The 17,463-nt window shown below is 35.6% G+C and overlaps 1 protein-coding gene across 1 annotated transcript; it reads left to right on the top strand.

Annotated features, from left to right (window-relative positions):
• Positions 1–1,458: 1,458 nt before the first annotated feature.
• Positions 1,459–15,877, top strand: HROB (homologous recombination factor with OB-fold). The gene is made up of 10 exons (XM_087893998.1): positions 1,459–1,486; positions 2,990–3,040; positions 3,314–4,489; positions 8,998–9,081; positions 10,226–10,366; positions 10,830–10,938; positions 11,830–11,915; positions 12,617–12,766; positions 13,809–13,986; positions 15,254–15,877. Exons 3-10 carry the CDS (start codon positions 3,323–3,325, stop codon positions 15,325–15,327), a joined length of 1,989 nt encoding a protein of 662 aa, XP_087750124.1. The 5' UTR covers positions 1,459–1,486; positions 2,990–3,040; positions 3,314–3,322; the 3' UTR covers positions 15,328–15,877.
• The last annotated feature ends 1,586 nt before the right edge of the window (positions 15,878–17,463 follow it).

Here is a 17,463-nt window from a genome sequence, read left to right as displayed (position 1 = left end):
AAATTCATTGTTTTGTAATGGCTAACTTGAAATTTAGCACTTATTTATTTATTTATTTATTTATTATATTTCTATACCGCCTTTCTCCCGTAGGATTCAAGGCGGTGTACAGTCAAGAAAAATATAGATACACAAACATCATAAAATTGCTAATTAACTTAACTCAATACTTTCCATTATTTTCTTACCTAAAAAATCCACTTGTCAAAAAGTCTGCTTATCAGAAAGTCCTTATTTAAATGTTCCTGTTATCGTTGGGTACTGGGTTTGGGTGTCATTACTCAAAGAGAAAGTACTTTTACCCAATTTTGGATAATTTACCAGATTTGAGAAACACTGACTTTAATTCCATAGAAATGTAGCAGGATGATTTCTAACAATGAACAATTGTTAGAAATCCCCCAGATATGCCTAAATTGTAGCACTTCACAAGGCACGAATAGTCCAAAAATTCTTAATAAGGTGAGAGATCACCAGTTACAGAGATGTGTTGTCACAGTTATTGTAGCTAAAGGTACTATAGCCAATTAAGAGATAATTATCTTTTTCAGATTGGCATATTGAATAACATTATGAAATAAATGAAGCAAATAACAAATACCGATAAATAAAACAAAAACCAATTTTGGTGTTATTTCCTCTCCACTCTAGAATGCATATGATAAGACTCAGAGGCAAATATATGAAAAAATTGAGAAAAGCAAAAGGCAGTAAATTATGTTGACAGAATGGTATAAAAGATATTTATTTTGTGCAGACTCACAATCTCTTCAATTCATATTGGTTTCTACTCAATTTGTGCCATATCTACTTCTTGAAGTTTTTATTATCATGTTTGAAATCATTAGTAAACTGTCAAGAATCACTGAGAGTTAGGTGGAAATACATTTAACAATGATGATGATGTCATCTATATGTAGATATATCTCTTTAAATAACCAAGATACGTTATAAGTATGGAAATTGATTAGACTAATCTACTAATATTTCATATATCAAAATATTGTGTTTTCATTAAGTTACTTTTAAATGGTATTTCATAAATCTCACTAAAATTATAACTTAATGTTGTTTATTTTGCACTGAACAAGTAACATCAAAGGTTCATGATTGTTTATTGTCAAGTCCAAAAGCTTCATGCAATACAAAGTATCTGAGCGTAAAAATAATATTACTTTTAAAATATATAAATGACATTTATTTGGATAATTCAACTCACATCTGTTGCCAGGTCTGTGAGTGCAAGTAATGTATGGAGCCTATGGAAAGGTACAGTGAAGAAGATCCAAAGGTGCTTTTCCAAGAGGCAACTAGACTTTCTTGAGGTTTTTGTTTTAAAGACGTTTTGCTTCTCATCCAAGAAACTTCTTCAACTCTGACTGGATGGTGGGGAATGGAAGAACTGTTGAAGATCCAAGAGTGAAGGGATACAGGGCAGAAAACATCCGGTAGCCAAGAAGACTCCACATCCGTTTGCACTACTCAGGTGATCCTGAGGACACAGATAAACTCCAAATGGCTCAAAAATTCTCTAAAACAGAGGTCTTCAAACTTGGCAACTTTAAGACTTATGGACTTCAACTCCCAGTCCACAAGTCTTAAAGCTGCCAAGTTTGAAGACCTCTGCTCTAAAAGAATGCAAATGACCAGCTGTCTGCAAGGAATATATACCATATTTTTTGGAGTATAAGACGTACCAGAGTATAAGGTGCACCTTAGTTTTTGGGGAGGAAAACAAGAAAAAAGCTGATTGGTGGGTGGATCTGCCTCCGGAATACCTCCAATCAGCTGTTCCCAGAGGTGAATTTTAGTGACAGGTTCGTTGTTTGTGAGCTCTGTGCGTTGCTTTTTTTTTTTTTTTTTTTTTGCTTTTTTTTTCTGCCTCTCAAAGCCTCTGAAACAGCTTCAGAAAAAAAGCCTCTCAAGCTCTGTTTGGAGGCTTTTTTTCTGAAGCTCTATTTGGAGGCTTTTTTTCTGAAGCTTCGTTTCTAATGCTTTTTTCAACCTCTGAAACCTCCGTTTGAGAAGCTGGGCGGGGCTAAATTCGGAGTATAAGACGCACCCAGATTTTCACCCTCTTTTTTGGGGGAAAAAGGTGCATCTTATACTCTGAAAAATACAGTAAATCCTTCCCCATCATCCAGTCAGAGCTGAAGAAGCTTTTTGGATGAGAAGCAAAATGTCTGAAGAAAAAAGAAAGTCCAGTTGCCTTCTGAAAAAGCACTTTTGGGACAACCATGACCTGGATGACTGAGAATCCCTATAAACTTTTAAAATGAAGAGGAATTCCTGCATTTTAAAATTAGAATTCTGTACAATTAGAATTCATTTTAAGAATTCAAAAAATCTCATTTTGGATACTATTGGTTAGCAGAATTATGAAGTTTGGTAGAGAAGTCTTTCCTTGTCTTCAAAATTATCTAAAAAGCAATTTCTTTTTTAGTTTCTTCAATTTAAGAGAGATTTAATTTTCCTTTAAGAAAAAAAGAACTGTGTTGCTAGATATAGTATTCTGTTTTTAGCTATGATTATTAAGTCCCCAGGAAGCAAACAGTATTTTTAGCATCCCCTAATCATTTAGCAATTCCAGCGTGTAGTATTAATAACACAGGAAGTACAGCTTCATTATAACTTCTGGTGAAGAATGTTTTGAAGTAAAAATAAAAATATTGCTGTGAAAACAGGGCCTGGTGGCTCAGCAGACTAAAAGCATTGTGATTAATACCAGCTGTCTGCAATTACTGTAAGTTCGAATCTCACCAGGCTCAAGGTTGACTCAGCCTTCCATCCTTTCTAAGGTAGGTAAAATGAGGACCCAGTTTGTGGGGGCAATAAGCTGACTTTGTATAAATATACAAAAGTATGAAGGCTATTGCTTAATGCATTGTAAGCCGCCCTGAGTCTCCGGAGAAGGGCGGCATATAAATCAAATTTAAAAAAAAAAACCCCTTTAAAGTTAATCTTACAAATTATTAAATTGCTCTTACAGGCCTGCAAGCTCCAAAAGTTGTTTTCTGTGGAGGCTGAATTTGAAGATGAGGTAAGGAAATACTTCTGAATCATAATTGGAAAGTAGATGATGAAGCCAGACCATTGAAATAGAAGAAATAAGAGGTTTCTTGAAAAGGTTTCTTAAAGAAGGCCTATGTCTAATCTCATATAGATTAGCCACAAAATCTCAGATGAAATCTCATTGTTCATTCATTGCTTACTTCTGAGAACTTGAAGTCCCCAAGCAACACTTTTATAATCTATATACACAATTGAAATATCACTTTTCATGGCACGGCTTATCTTTTTTTTTTCCCCATAGGATTTCCTAATGGCTGTGAGTGATGTGGAGAAGCAGACTTTAGACACAACATCTGCTAATTTAAGAGGTCTGAGACCCCTTTCTGCAGGGTTAAGAGCTCCTGGCAATGCCTTCATGCCAGTCAAGGATCCAGGCACCCATAGCTTTTCAGAGACTATGCCCCCTATTTCACAGGTACAAAACTGCTCCAGACTTCAATTTGGAGATGGTAGCTGCACTACTGAGACCAAAAACAACCATATGCTTCCCCTGATAAGCAACTTCAAGGTTCAAAAGGACCCAACAGGCTTATTAGCCAAGTGTGAATCAGGTAGCACTTCAGGCAAGAGATTTAAATTTGTTAACAGGTCTCCAGCTATATTTCCCTCTGGGATTTCGCCCAGGGATGATATTGACAATGAACTTGTATTGGCTTCATGCATGGATTTAGAAGAATCTAGTATGTATCCAGAATCTTTCAGATCTGACTGTGGTTCCCAGAAGCAGATGAGAGACAGTGACTTAGAAACAGTCAAGAAACGACAAGTCACAAACACAATGACACCAATGAATCCTGTTGGATTGGATACTTCACAAATGACAAAAACTCGAAAAGAATTTGTTGATGAGGTCGTCAGCCATCTACAGCCAATGGGAGTCTCTTCAGAGTCAAATCTGAGGCCTACCTCCATGGATTCTGGTTTTCCCCAGGCTAACTTAGGGATGAGCAACAGTATTGTCTCCCTTTCAAATTCCAGTATTCAGATGATAAAGCCTGTTCAATCCTCTTTGGATAAATCCACTTCTGAGTGCAGCAGTCCTTCCTTGCCACTGATTAGACCCTGTTCTCCCTTTATTTCAACAAGTACTCCTTCAAGGCTGCCCAAATCACGCATATTTAGCCCCAGCTGCTCTGACATTAGAATGGCCAATAGCGGTGGTCAACTCCATATCACATATGGTCCTTCAGTGGCAACTGTGGGAATCCCTCCTGTCGTCCCTAAAGCCCCAAGTTTAGTTGCAGGTTCTGGAAAGCCTCAGACTCCTGTTCTCACCAATCATCTTGTCCGTTTGGTCACAGCAGCCAGCAAGACACCTCAGTCAATGGCTCATGTTTCTTTGCGAACTAAGACTCGTCGGTTCCCAGGACCAGCAGGCATTCTGCCTCAACAAGTAAGAGAACACTCTGGAGACACAGTAAGTCTATATGTGAAAACATTGGGAAAAACCTTTCTAAAATACTTTAAATTTGTTGTTGTTGTTAGTTGTGAAGTCGTGTCCGATCTATCATGACCCCATGGACAACGTTCCTCCAGGCCTTCCTGTCCTCTACCATCCTCTGGAGTCCATTTAAGCTCACACCTACTGCTTCAGTGACTCCATCCAGCCACCTCATTCTCTGTCGTCCCCTTCTTCTTTTGCCCTCAATCTTTCCCAGCATTAGGCTCTTCTCCAGTGTGTCCTTCCTTCTCATTAGGTGGCCAAAGTATTTCAGTTTCATCTTCAGGATCTGTCCTAAAGAGCAGTCAGGGTTGATCTCTAGGACTGACGATCGCTTTGCAATCCAAGGGACTCGCAGGAGTCTTCTCCAGCACCAAAGTTCAAAGGCCTCAATTCTTTGGCGCTCAGCCTTTCTTATGGTCCAACTTTCACAGCTATACATTGCAACTGGGAAAACCATAGCCTTGACTATACACACTTTTGTTGGCAGGGTGATGTCTCTGCTTTTTAGAATGCTGTCTAGATTTGCCATAGCTTTCCCCCACAGGAGAAGTGTCTTTTAATTTCTTGACTGCAGTCCCCATCTGCAGTGATCTTGGAGCCCAGGAAAATAAAATCTGTCACTACCTCCATTTCTACCCCATCTGTTTGCCAGAAATTTAGAGGACCAGATGCGATGATATTAGTTTTCTTAATGTTGAGTTTCAAGCCAACTTTTGCACTCTCCCTCTTCACCCGCATCAAGAGGCTCTTTAGTTCCTCTTTACTTTCTGCCATTAGAGTGGTGTCATCTCCATATCTGAGGTTGTTGATATTTCTCCCGGCAATCTTAATTCCAATTTTTGATTCATCTAGCCCCGCCTTTCTCATGAGGTGCTCTGCATATAAGTTAAATAGGCAAGGTGACAGTGTACAGCCTTGCCAGGCTCCTTTCCCAATTTTGAACCAATCAGTGGTTCCATGTCCAGTTCTCACTGTTGCTTCTTGACCCGCATATAGGTTTCTCAAGAAACAAACAAGATGGTCTGGTACTCCCATCTTTTTAAAAACTTGCCACAATTTGTTGTGATCCACACAATCAAAGGCTTTAGCATAGTCAATGAAGCAGAAGTAGAAGTTTTTCTGGAACTCCTTAGCTTTTTCCATGATCCAGCATATGTTGGCAATTTGATCTCTAGTTCCTTTGCCTCTTTGAAATCCTGCCTGTGCTTCTGGTAGTTCTTGATCTACATACTGCTAGAGCCTAGCTTGTAGGATTTTAAGCATAACTTGACTAGCATGTAAAATGAGTGCAATGGTGTGATAGTTTGAACATTCCTTGGCATTGCCTTTCTTTGGAATTGGAATGTAAACTGACCTTTTCCAATCCTGTGGCCACTGTTGAATTTTCCAAATTTGCTGGCAAATTGAATGTAGCACTTTTACTGCATTGTCTTTTAAGATTTTGAATAGCTCAGCTGGAATACTGTCACCTCCACTAGGTTTGTTGTTGCTCAGATTTCCTAAGGCCCATTTAACTTCACATTCTAGGATGTCTGGCTCGAAGTCAGTGACCACCCCATCATGGTTATCAGGGATGTTTTTTTTAAAAAAAATTTTTTTTCCCCAAACAGAAACATAAAATATATCTTTTAAGAACGAAGTCTTGATCCGGTCATAAATAGGTACAATTGCTTTCATTTTTTAACAAACTCTATTCAAAATTTCCTCATTGCATCTTTTAAAATTACAAATCAAAACAAATTTTTTTAACATAAATTCTAACATCTTAATTTAGGGCATACTATTATATCACCACAAATCTTAATTCCCAAATAAACTCCACTCATTTTTATATCCAAATATAAATCAAAGTTCATTCTAACTCTTTCCTAAATTTTCTCCATTACTTCTTTTAACATCAGTATCAAAACACAAATTTAAGAAATATTATAACCTCTTGATCTAAGTATTTACCTTACTATTTTATCACCACAAATCTTAATTTCCAATATATACAACTCTATTTTTATTTCAATTTATAAATCAAAATTCTATCTGTATTTCTTAATGTCTGGACCCATTTCATCCAATTTTTAGATCTTAAACTTTGTCAATTTATACTTAATTTTCTTGTGCTTATCATCTATTACACATTTCATTTTACACAGAATAATCTCAAAATCATTTCACTTCATTTTAATTGTCTTCCAACATATTCTTTTTCACCCCATATTAATTTGACTATTTTCCAATATATTCGAGACTATATCTCCAGTTATTGTTTGGCTGATTTCCAGCAATTTTTATTTTAGCTGAATTTCAGCATATTCTCCTCCATAACTCCAACTGTTGTTTGGCTAGTTTCCAGCATTTTTTTTTAATTTTGGCTGATTTCCAGCATATTTTCCTCCCTATCTCCAACTATTGTTTAGCTGATTTCCAGCATATTTTATTTGGCTGATTTCCAGCATATTCTCCTCCACATCTCCACCTCTTGTTTGGCTGATACCCAGCATATCTTATTTTGAGTGTTTTCTTTTCAGTATATTTATCTATTATTTAATTATTTCCAAATATACTCTTCCAGGGTATTTCCCAACCTATTTCTAAATGTTGATCATTTCCAACGCACATTAAATTCAATCGCAATTTGTTACTTAAGTCTGTGTTTCTTATTTTATCATCCAATAGTTCATTAATCATTCACATTTAATCATATTTACCATTCTCAGCTTTGTTTACCGTTTAAAATTAAAACATGTTACATCAAACATATTCTCCACTTGTTCTCCCATAGTCTAATAAATTTTACAATTTAAAATTACAACATCATTGCATCAGACATATTCTCCACTTATTCTCCCTTAGTCTAATAAATTTTCTTAAGTTTGGTTCCTGGTTTTGTTTTTATCGACTGTATAAAGCTTCTCCACCTTTGGTTGCAGAACACAGTCAGTCTGATTTCTGTGTTGACCATCTGGTGATGTCCATGTGTAGAGTCGTCTCTTGGGTTGTTGGAAAAGAGTGTTTGCTATAACCATAGTATTCTTTTGACAAAATTCTATCAGTCTGTGCCCTGCTTCATTTTATACTCCAAGGCCAAACTTGCCTGTTATTCTCATTATCTTTTGGCTTCCTACTTTAGCATTCCAAACCCCCATGATGACAAGGGCATCATTTTTTGGTGTTAATTTTATAAGGTGCTGAGGACTTCATAGAACCGGTCAATTTCATCCTTTTCAGCACCAGTGATTGGGGCATAGACTTGGATTACTGTGATATTGAATGGTTTGCCTTGGATTCATTCTGTCATTTTGGGGATTGTATCCCAGTATTGCTTTTCCTACTCTTTTATTGATTATGAAGGCTGCTCCATTTCTTCTGAGGGATTCTTGCCCGCAGCAGTATGCCTGATAGTCATCTGAATTAAATTCACCCATTCCTGTCCATTTTAGTTTGCTGATTCCTATGATGTCGATGTTCAGTCTTATCATCTCTTGTTTGACCATGTCCAGCTTACCTTGATTCATGGATCTTACATTCCAGGTTCCTATGAAGAAAAAATCTTTGCAGCATCAGACTTTCCTTTCGCTTCATTCTTTCTGGTGCTACTAATACTAGCCCTCTGCTCTTCCCCAGTAACATATTGGACACCTTCCAACTTAAGGGGCTCATCTTCCGGCTTCATATCTTTTTTTCCTTTTGGTACTGTCCATGGGGTTTTCATGGCAAAGATACGGGAATGGATTGCCATTTCCTTCTCCAGTGGATCACGTTTTGTCAGAACTCTCTTCTATGACCTGTCCATCTTGGATGGCCCTGCACAGCATAGCTCATAGCTTCATTGAGCTGTGCTAGTCCCTTTGCTACAACAAAGCAGTAATCCATGAAGGGGCACTTTAAACTACTTATATAAAATAAAATATTTATTCCAGCTGTACTTTGATAAAAACCTACAGTAGCTACAAAACATAAAAAGGAATAAAAGCTGTCATCTGTTGTCTTTACTCCAAAAAGATTATTGGGTGAGTTGTCTTCATATTGGAGATTATTCAGGTCTGGATGGATTTAGTCTGTTGCTTAGGATGCCAGTAGTTATCTTCCTAATATATCAATACTCAGAATGACACTCAAGGCCAAATTAGAATACTAATATAACATAAAATTCTATTAGTTACTCTGTTCCAAAACATTTTGTGACTTAAAATTATTCTGAGCTGCTGCATATGCTTCCCTTAGTAAAGGCCTCAGCCTTTACTGCAAAGATTATTTTCTTGAGGAGTTTTCTATTGGGTGTCTATTAGATCTAATAATTTTAGCATTCTTTAAAACCTTCAGCTTCTATAAGTAGAATGACTTGAAACACAGAATTTCTCTAGAGTATCACTTTGAGTATCCTAAGAAATCTCTGCTTCTATTTAAGCAATTAAAGAATAAGAGGGCTTTTTAAAAATATCCATAGGTGATGTACATTTTTTTACTTTTTTTCTTTATTTAAAAAGCCTAATGGGAAAAACCTGGATGAGATTCTCATTGCAACTCCCCATATACCAACTCACGGAGCTGTAGCAAAATTACGAACTGAGGTAATTTCATTTTGTCTTTGAAAATTTTGTACTGGCTAGACTTAAGATACTAAATTTATTAATAGAAAATCATGCTGCCTCTAATCTGCTTTTTAGTCTTTAAAATGAGCCTATACAGGTACTTTTGAGCAATCTTCCCCCTTCTTATAGCTAGCAGCTGCATCTTGGAGTAAGGGGATTTTTATTGGGTCTATCTGTGAGTTGGGGATTGGGTGAAATAAAATTCTTCTTCCCACATCCAATGTCTAGATTAATTTAGTGTCCCATCCCTAACTATTCAAAAGTAGACATTAAATGTGTTGTGTGGTCCTGTAGATAAAGAAACCATCTTGAAAATTTTGTCCTTGCAGGATAGTTTGATTCTATTGTTTGTGAAGATGATAAGCTTAATATTTTAAGGATGATGAACTGAATAAGCTCTCCAATGTGACTGTTATAATCCTGGAAAGTCATTAACAATAGAGAACATATATCGAAGATTATCTTTCAGCTCATGGATAATCAAATTCAACTTTACCACTTTTGGAGCTAGAGCAAATGTGATAATATTTTCAATAGTTGAGCTGTAATTCTTGAATTATACCTGTACAGGTAGTCCTCGACTTAACAATCATTCAGTTTGAAGTTACAGTGGTACTGAAAAAAGTAATTTATGACCAGTTTTCACACAACCATTGCCACTTCCCCATGAGCACATGATCAAAATTCTAGTATTTGGCAGCTAGTATGTATTTATGACAATTTTACTGTCTAGGGGTCATGAGATCACCATTTGTAATCTTCCTGGCTGTTTTCCAATAAGTCAATGGGGGAAGTCAGATTCACTTAACAACTGTGGGACAAATGGGGCACAACTCAATAATAACTGTCCTGCTTAGCAATGGAAATGTTGGGCTCAATTGTGGTAGTAAGTTGAAGACTACCTATAAATACACTTTTGTATGCATCAGTATTTTTTTTTCCTAAATGCTTGATATAATTAAAGCTAGGGGAAAGGGGAGTACATAGAAAGATGAATCACTGTTTCAGATATATAATTGGTTAAAGTATCACCAAAATAAATAATAAATTTCTAAGATGAATATGTTACTCTGTAGTCTGTTTGAGGTAAATCTTTATCTGGGATTCTCTGCTATTCTTTCAGGAAATGTCTATTTCCCAGCAAACAATAGAAGAAGAATTTGAAAGAGGCCCATGGGTTGCCATGAAAAATGAATTGGATTTGGATGAAGGAGATCCATCCTGTTTTCTTCAGATGTACAGCATTTCTATGGTACTTCGTAAGGTAAAGGCTGAAATTTGAATTAGTTTTCTGTTTGAAAATTCTATGTCAGTTGCAAAGAACAGATATTTTTTTTTAAATGGCTACTTTGTGGAATAATGAATAGTCAAGGAATAGGAGATGATGCAGTATTACCACAACCATACATTTGAAGCTCTTCCAAAATATTTTTCTCTTCATTTCTTGCAAGGAAGCCATCCCTAAAATTCACCCTCAGAAGATTATTTAATTAATTCTAAGCTAACTATTTAAGAATAACGAAAAAAAATTATCCAAGTAATTTTCTTTAGCCCTCTATATTATGCCCAGTGTCTCTTCTATGAAGGATAGAAAATAAGCTGCTCAAGACCATCTCAACATATCTCCTCTGTCAACTTCTTAATGTGAGACATTTTTTCTCACAATTGAATGCATTCCCAATTCCTGTTGGAGCTTTTATCTTCCTTCCTTGGTTTCTTCCATTCAGGCAGCTCTGAAGCAACTCCCAAAGAACAAGGTTCCAAACATGGCAGTAATGATTAAATCATTGATGAGGACTAATGTTGATGCAGGTGCTGAATTCAAGGATCCTACCGGTAAGGGTAAAAAGAGTTCAACCCTACTAGGTTGATGAGATAATGCTTTCCCTTGTAACTTAGCTGGATGCTTGATTTGTGTCATGTACAGTAACGTCTTTTGCCTGCATCATTTTGAGTGACTTAATTTTTGTGGATACCTAAGCAAATGGGTAGCCATTGCTCTTTTGATTACTTAAAGTTTATCCCATAGAAAATAATGGTACATTCCTCTAGGGATTCATTCTAATGAAAGTTATGGGAAATTCATTATTACTGTGCTTTTCATGGTTACAAAAGAAATATAGGCAAGCTTTTCTTGAGCATATATTGCATGCATGCATGATTAGCCAAGTACTGCAGTACCAAGATGAATTATGTCAAAAGTAGCTGAGCCACAAAACTTATCCCCAAGTTTCCCAAATGGATTACATGAATGGTTTTTGGCATTTAAGTCCAATAACATAATAGTTCACCAAATTTAAGTATGTCTCGGTAGGCTATAAGTTTGGGGGAATGTCTGCCTGTTGCCCACAACTGTTACCATAAAAAGGGAAGCTAGCAGGTTAAGAAGAAAGTCACCCAACTCCAAAAAGACTCTGGGTGTCTAAATATATAATCCAACCTTCTCTAGAAGAACTTAATACAATTACTAACTATGCAACCATACTTATAGAACATATCTGACAATATAAACTCAAAACAGTGACATTGCCAGATGAAAAGCAGAAATGTATAGCACTAAATATTCAACTACTCATCTGAGAGTAACTGCTGTGTTTGAGCAAATAACAGATTACATGCTTGAAATCCAGGCTCTATATTCTGTACAAGCAAATTAGAATTACTGCTAGATAACATTTCGATAGATTCTTTTTGTTGCTGTCATTTTTCTGATCTTCTCTCAAATAGGTGAAATGCAGGGCACAATACATCGTTTGTTGCTGGAAGAAAAAGAAAGTGAATTTAAAACTGGTTCAGTGCTTCTGCTAAAACAGGTAAGGAAACAAGAAATTCAAGGCTGGATGAGCCTTGATAATTTCCATGCCAAAAGTAATAATATGTATGTAAAATCTTTGCACTTGACTTGCTTATATTTCCTTGGTATTGTGCCATCGAGCTATGATCGTTTTGCAAAAATTGAAGCATGTTAGAATAAGATAAAGAAAAAAACCAACTTCTTATCCAAAAAGCTTGTGATGTATATTTTCCTACTGTCTGTCTCTAAAACCTCTGGAACCAGAATAAAGCAGATATTTATAATCTGGCAAAACACAAAACAGAAAACAATATGATTTCTTTTAGAGCTTTCATCAGTAAGAATTCTAATTATCTAATATAAATATTCTCAACCCCCACTTCCATTTGACATTTTTAAGCTAGATGTCTTAATTCCCTCCTGTTGTACACACATATATCATCCTGGTGTGTTATTTCAATGCAATGGACAGAAATCAGATTATCCACTGGCAATGTTGTTATATATAACAAGGCTGCTTCCTTCCTATTGTTCTTTAAGATGCAAACAAGAAATACAGTTAGGTGACTATAACATACATAGATCATTTCAAGCATCAGTGGAGTGGCAAGATTTGGAAATATTTCATCTGCTGGCATCAAACTTTAGCATGCCTATACAAATTAGCATGTTAGTAATGCCACATATTATTGTGAAAACAACTGATAATGATCTTCACAGGTGAGCGTGTTCTCTCCATCCCATCGCAATCACTATCTCAATGTCACACCCAGTAACTTGATGAAAGTATATTCACCTGGTTTCAGCAGTGGAAATCAGCTTCAGCCATACCAAGAGATTTGGGAAACAAGTGAGAGTGTGACACCACAGGTAAGGATGTGACGATAATGACAACAACATTAATATTTTAATTATTTTTTAAAAAATGTCATTAGAAATATTTCTAAGTCATTAGAAATATGACTATTGTAGGAAAATATTCCTACAGTAAGAAATTTCATGTGGATAGATAGCTAAACTGAGAAGAAAGCATAATTTAAATCCAAGTGAGCTAAATTGAGACTTGTGGTAGTGACTCATTAATGAACAGCAGAAAAATATTATGCTCCCATGAGAGTCAGTTTAGTATAATAGTGCAGTATAGTAGTGTAACAAAAGACTGCATTTTAGGCCTTCCTCAGGCATAGGTGGGTAACTGGGCCAGTCACCCTTAACCTAATCCACCTCAAAGGGTTGTTCTAAAATTAGGAGGGAGGATTAAGCATGTTCCCCATTTGAGTTAAAATAGTCAGGATAAAAATTTAATGATAGGATAAATATTTTTTTAGATCTTCTTTAAAGCATACATTATTCTAGTCCAAGCTCATATTAGCCAGTGATACTTTCTCTATCAATGGAACCCAGGGAAAAGGCTTGATCACTTGAGGTTTAAATGCCAATTAATTTGAAGATGATGGTCTACAAGTATTTAAATCATTTAGAACATATATTAAATTCAAAATTGATCAACAGGCATTGAAGATATATATTATGTGATATTATGATTGAGTGTTCTGCAGATAGTGGGTCTCAAATTTTAATTTTTGAGGCTAATAAACCTCAGATGATCATTTTGAACAAAATGGTGCAGAATGGATGAATGATCTAACATGGTAGGATCATCTCTGATTTTTCCTGCTATTACTGAATGGCGTTTATGGTGTGAGGAAGTTGTAAATTGTTCTATTGTTACATTACTTTGCTACTGTTATGTTTCCATTTCTTTCCATTTCTGTTTTTATTGTTGTTAGCCACTTAGAGTAGCCCAATGGTGAGATAGGCAGAAAATAAATTGAATAAATAAATTGTGCAAATACTTAGTTTCTTAGCTGTCTATGAGACATTATATGAACATGCTGTCTTAAAATTATAGCAGGATCCTCCCATAAGTGCTGTGATTGTAATGGCTGCAATGGATAACAAGAATATGGAAGGATGTGAGAAAAATAAGAAGAGATGTCATCATGTATTAGCATCAAACGAAAGTCCATCATTATTACAAGAGTCAGGAAATTGTGGAGTAGGCAAATCTGCTGAGAGAGCTGACTTGGGTAAACAGAATGCTAAACAGTAATGTTTATCTTCTTATCTGTTGTCTTTCTTTACTCTTCTCTGTGTGCTTTTAAAATGGAAAATGAGGGAAGCTTTGCAGAGCTAGATAATGCTTGCAAAATCACATATTATCAGCCCTCACATTACACCTCTTTATTTATATAACTGTGATTTTGGCTGATTTAGAATGTAAGGGATGAATGAGCAAAAAAAAAAACAAATAGAGACTCCATTACAATGAAAAAGAAACCCATAACAGGTGATCAGAAACTCAGAATTATATTACCCTATAATTACCCTAGGGGTGTCCATCATCCTGATCCAACACCTGAGAAAGAGTGGGTTCTAATGCTTTTCTAAAGGCTAGTAGAAAATGTATGTTTTGGGAGTGGAGGATGGAATTGCTCCAGAAGGTAGGCACTGCCACAGAAAATGCATACCTTTGGGTCCAATCAAATAACATTGTTTTAGAAAGGGGACTTGAAGTATGCCCACCTATTAGTACAGGTGGCATGGACAGATGTTGGGAAGAAATAAAACATGAAGGGCTTTATAGGTAATGAGATAGCTTGCAACACCATTTTTAGATTTAAAAAATGTATATTCTATAATTCTATAAGATGATGGGGAAGTTACTATTAGCTGCATTTGTTATGTATTATGTGCAGTCATGGAACTCTTATTTAGTGTGTTCCCTCTATTCTGTGCTGCTCTAGCTGTATATTATAAGGGCCTGCTATGCCTCTTTCCTCCCAAGAAAGAAAAACAGAAATTCTTAGGATATGTCAGGATACGTTCAATGTCATCTAAGTATAGAATGTACTAAGCATTAAATATGAACTTGCTTGTCAGAAAGCAAATCTATATAAGATTTTCCTCTCTTTCCTTTTTTCCCCCTAACACAGAAAAAATAGACACTGAAAAAAACAAGGCAGTTTCTCATTAAAATTCTATGTCCAGACCAGAACCTCTTCATGTAGTAATAGCAAAAGCACTTAGAATTATATACCACTTCACAGTATTTTACAACACCGAGTGGTTTACAGATATCATCATATTGCTCCCAACAATCTGGTCCTTATTTTACCAATCTCTGAAGTATGGAAGGCTGAATGAATCTTGAACTGATCAGGATCGAACTCCTGGCAGGGGCAGAATTAGCCTGCAATATTGCATTCTAAGCACTTTGCCACTATGGCTGATGTAGCCCAGAGTGATTAATGTATTGTTAAAAACTTGGTCTCACTTCTCATTTTGTCCTTGTAGATGATCTGGACCAGCTTCTTGGTGAACTCCCTGATGATTTTTTCTCCAGTTTGGAAGAACAGAACACTTTATGACAGCTCACTAATCCTAAAAGATCTTGCTAGGTAGGATCATGGACATATTCCTGTGTTCATGAGCCCTTTTGTACCATGAGATAGACTTCCTTGCAGGGGCACTTTCTAATCGCTAAAAAAATCATCTTTATAAATTAGATGTAAGCTGTCCTTTATGGGCTTAGATAGAAAATAGATTGAGTAGCAAAATGGTTGGTTGTTAAGCTAATGTTATTCCTGCGTGTGGAAAGACTTGGCTGTTTTTTGGCAGAGATGCTATATTTTTGCACACTAGTACTGAGACTCTGCACCACACCTTATTACAAACTTGTCTCTTCAGAAAATAAATTTTGCCAGGCTATTGGAATGACCTACAATGACTTTTTAAATTAACAAGTAACTGTTACTCCATTTGATTTGAAATTGCCTTAGGTATGTATTGAATGTTTACTGTGGTGCTTTGTTATACACTGTTTCAGGAATAACAAACTGTCTTCTAACTGGTCTTCCAAAACAATAAAAAATGCTTATGTTAACTGATACTGTCTGAAAAATAAATGTGAAAAATATATCTGTTGCAGTGTTTCTGAAGCTTAGCAAAAGATTTACTTGATTGATTGATTGATTGATTGATTGATTGATTGATTGATTTTATCCCACTTTTATTTATGGGGATGGACATAGATAATACTTCTTCTATTTTCTTCACAAAAACAAACCTGTGAGTTGGGTTGGGCTGAAAGATAGTGACAAGTCATTTTGGCTTTTATACCTAAAGTGGAACTGGAGCTCACAATTTCTTGGTTTTTAGACTAACACCTTAATCACTACACCAAATTGGCTCTCTTTTATTAATTTCTTCTATTTTATCTATTACCTACCTCATTTTTAATAATGTGCATATAGAACTTTTTAAAAACATTATGGAAACAGTTGATATTTTTGTGAGCTAATGTCATTTCATTTGAACTCAGGATGCGGTGAAAATTATAACATTTTTGCACATACATACCACAGTTCCATTTTTTTAGTTACATATATTCATTGCATGTTCAAACAAAAAAAGTCTTGCTACGTACAAAAAGATTCATATGGTGGCCTCTAGATACACAAACTCGGGTATTATAACTGAACTGAATAAACTCAATTCTCATTTTAACTTTTGGAAAATTAGAAAAAATAAAAAGCAAGAACTTTTTATTATATAGTAGCATATAGATGGAAAAGGACTTTGGCTATAAATATCAAGACAGAGGTCAAATTTCATGCACTCATTCAAATAAGAGTCGGCTTGTGCAAAATATTTGCAATGCCAAATGGATTGTTAAACATTCCAGATAAATTGTATGAATATTTATCAAATTATGAAAACCTATTTGGTAGAAGTTTTTTAAGGGTCAGTGTATCTGTCTGCCAGATGAATTATGTGCAAAATAGAGTGTGTTTGCAGTGGTTCTTCAATATGCAATGTTTCGAGATGCTCCAGTGAGGATGATAATCTAGTTACTGCTCTCTGAACAAGGCATAGAGGTTAATAGATTTTATATTTATGAAATTATTCAATGCAGTGAGGTGCATAAAATGTGCGTTTTCAATTAGTTTCAAAATTATAATTTCTTAAAGTTGAGGACAACATAGAGAAAGTGGTATTGGACAATGCAATAGCATATTCTTTTATGTATGAAACATCCTGCGTCCACAACTTTCATGCAGAGATTGCTCTTAGTAAGTGAGAAAAATCTGAATTTCATGGAAGGCAGTTTTACTGTAACTAGCCCATACGTAGAACTTCAGTTGTATTGCTCTGTAGCTCATTCTTGAGTTGTAGAGAAATCATGCCCTGCTGTCTTGAAATATTATTCACAGATGTGCTCCAGACTGAATTCTTATTATTTGAGAAAAGAATTGCTATTTTGAATCATAGTTTTCAAGTGCAATAGAATGAGAAAAAAAGAATTTCTTTAAAGGGTCGTATTGAAAAATATTCCTTGTACCTGGAAGAGACCCAATACACTTTACAGCCTTGTTCTTTATTTGCTTAATTCTGCTCATCTGCATTTTCTTAGGGAAACATTTTCTACTATTTTATGACTTTATGTGCATCTATGGCTATCTATAGTAGACTTGCAAACTTTTATTTCTTGCATTCTTATTATA

Source organism: Pantherophis guttatus, chromosome 4, assembly GCF_059756535.1.
Source record: "Pantherophis guttatus breed Tessera chromosome 4, ASM5975653v1, whole genome shotgun sequence".
Classification (NCBI taxonomy): domain Eukaryota; kingdom Metazoa; phylum Chordata; class Lepidosauria; order Squamata; family Colubridae; genus Pantherophis; species Pantherophis guttatus.
The sequence above is the reverse complement of the archived record's forward strand: the minus strand, read 5'-3'. Positions and strand labels throughout refer to the sequence as shown.

Bases quoted from the DNA above. Each gene is read 5' to 3' on its own strand.
- HROB (XM_087893998.1), top strand. From the start codon at position 3,323: ATGGCTGTGAGTGATGTGGAGAAGCAGACTTTAGACACAACATCTGCT. The intron at 11,916-12,616 runs GTAAGGAAACAA...TGATCTTCACAG, and splicing joins CAGTGCTTCTGCTAAAACAG to GTGAGCGTGTTCTCTCCATC. The intron at 13,987-15,253 runs GTAAACAGAATG...TTGTCCTTGTAG, and splicing joins TGCTGAGAGAGCTGACTTGG to ATGATCTGGACCAGCTTCTT.